At 52.1% G+C, this 1,984-nt stretch overlaps 1 protein-coding gene across 1 annotated transcript; it reads left to right on the top strand.

The window, feature by feature from the left end:
- The first annotated feature begins 313 nt into the window (after window positions 1-313).
- On the top strand, window positions 314-1,984 carry LOC137332203 (putative nuclease HARBI1). Its single transcript, XM_067995899.1, has 3 exons — window positions 314-429; window positions 1,000-1,448; window positions 1,539-1,984. Exons 1-3 carry the CDS (start codon window positions 314-316, stop codon window positions 1,982-1,984), a joined length of 1,011 nt encoding a protein of 336 aa, XP_067852000.1.

Raw genomic sequence — 1,984 nt, 5'->3', positions numbered from 1 at the left:
GGGTTCTATAACAAGGGGACATAGATTCAAGGTAAAAGGCGGGAGGTTTAGAGGGGATTTGAGAGAACTTTTTCACCCAGAGGGTGGTTGGAGTCTGGAACTCGCTGCCTGAAAGGGTTGTGGAGGCAGGAACTCTCACAACATTCAAGAAGCATTTGGATGAGCACTTGAAATGCCATAGCATACAAGGCTACGGACCAAATGCTGGAATATGGGATTAGAGTAGACAGGGCTTGATGGCCGGCGCGGACACGATGGGCCGAAGGGCCTCTATCCGTGCCGTATGACTCTATGACTCTATGACTCTACGACTATGGGCGCTAAATTGGGCACTTTGTTTCGGCGCTACGCGGCCTCATGGAGTTCCAAGATGGAGTCTTGGATGCACATGCACGCTTCTAGCATGACAATGTGCCAGACGCCATCTTGGTAAAGGGTTTAGCGCATGTACGGAGAACGAACGCCGGCATCATGTAAAGTAGGGAGAATATACAATCTGTGTGCAACGCTGATTTAAAGTGATGGACACCATTTTGGGACTTAACGCTCCACTCAATGCACAGTCTTAACCACAAACACCTGAACATGTTTTAGAGTGCCTAGAGGACCCCCCACCACTGCTATTTAAAAGGATTATGCTGGTGTTGGAGGTTAGTTGCCGGATTATTGCTTCTGGCTGCTGGTAGAATAGAAAGTATTTGTTGAAGCTTCCTTTATTTACAGAGAGTTGCTATTGTATACTTGAGAGTGGTTTGGCAGGTACTGCGTTATGGTTGGGAAATTTACAACAGTGTTCAAAGAAGATTTCTGGCAACCATGGGTGGTCTGTTAGGGCTCCCGCTGGGCATAGAACACGACTAGGAGCATGCAGAGAGGCCACGCAGAGCAGGTCAAGCTGCGAGGAGAGGGAAGAGGAGGAGGAGGTGCAGCGCACTGAGCAGGAGGTCACATCCCATTAAGACCTTCCGGGAACAATACCCTTATCTCAACATGAGCGAGGATCCGATGGCTGAGGTTCGCCAAAGAGGTCGTGACGGAGATCTGTCACCTGCTGCAGCCACAATTACAGCCTCAGAGCAGGGCAAGGACAGCATTGCCTGTGGCTGTCAAGGTAAACGTGGTGCTGAACTTCTACGGCTCTGGATCCTTTCGGGCCTCCGTTGGCGATCTGTGCAACATCTCGCAGTTTGCAGTGCACTGCTGCATAAGGGAGGTCACGGAGGCACAGTACAAAATGCACAACAGGTTCATCACGTTTCCCTTTGATAGAGAGAAGCAGAACGAGTCAGCACAAGGGTTTGCTCGCTTTGCAGGCTTCTCCATGGTGCAGGCTGCAATTGACTGCACGCATATAGCCATGCGTGCTTCACATCTCAACTTGGCCATCTTCATGAACCGAAAGGGGTTCCACTCCCTGAATGCGCAGCTGGTGTGCGACCACACACATCGTATCATGCAGGTCAATGCTTGCTACCCTGGGAGCAGTCACAACGCCTTTATTATGCGGCAGTCCAATGTGCCAGCTATCTTTGAACCAGCTCGGCAAGTGAAAGGCTGGCTACTGGGTGACAAGGGCTATCCCCTCATGCGGTGGCTCATGACTCTGATGCGACATGCACGCTCACATGCAGAGCAGGCCTACAATGACAGTCATGCTGCCACACGCAACATCGTCAAGCACACCGTAGGCCTCCTAAAGCAATGCTTCCGCTGCCTGGACCGTTCTGATGGAGCCCTGCAGTACTCCGCTGAGCGGATGTCAAGATTTGTTGTATGCTGCATGCTGCACAACCTTGCCCTGATGAGGGTACAGCCCTTGTCGCCACCTATCCAGCAAGACCCTGAGCCAGAGGCAGGGGAAGAGGAGGAAGAGGCTGAGGAGGAGGAGGAGGAGGAGGAGGAAGACGCAAGGGGGCAACAAGGAACACAGACCTTGTCTGCCAGGGCTCTGCGTGCTCACCTGATCCGTGCCCGATATCAATGA

The sequence above is a fragment of the Heptranchias perlo genome, chromosome 14, assembly GCF_035084215.1.
Source record: "Heptranchias perlo isolate sHepPer1 chromosome 14, sHepPer1.hap1, whole genome shotgun sequence".
NCBI lineage: Eukaryota > Metazoa > Chordata > Chondrichthyes > Hexanchiformes > Hexanchidae > Heptranchias > Heptranchias perlo.
The sequence above is the reverse complement of the archived record's forward strand: the minus strand, read 5'-3'. Positions and strand labels throughout refer to the sequence as shown.

Coding starts and splice junctions, on each gene's coding strand:
- LOC137332203 (XM_067995899.1), top strand. CDS start 314: ATGGGCGCTAAATTGGGCACTTTGTTTCGGCGCTACGCGGCCTCATGG. Junction 430..999: donor ATGTGCCAGACGCCATCTTG/GTAAAGGGTTTA, acceptor AACATGAGCGAG/GATCCGATGGCTGAGGTTCG. Junction 1,449..1,538: donor GGTGTGCGACCACACACATC/GTATCATGCAGG, acceptor TCTTTGAACCAG/CTCGGCAAGTGAAAGGCTGG.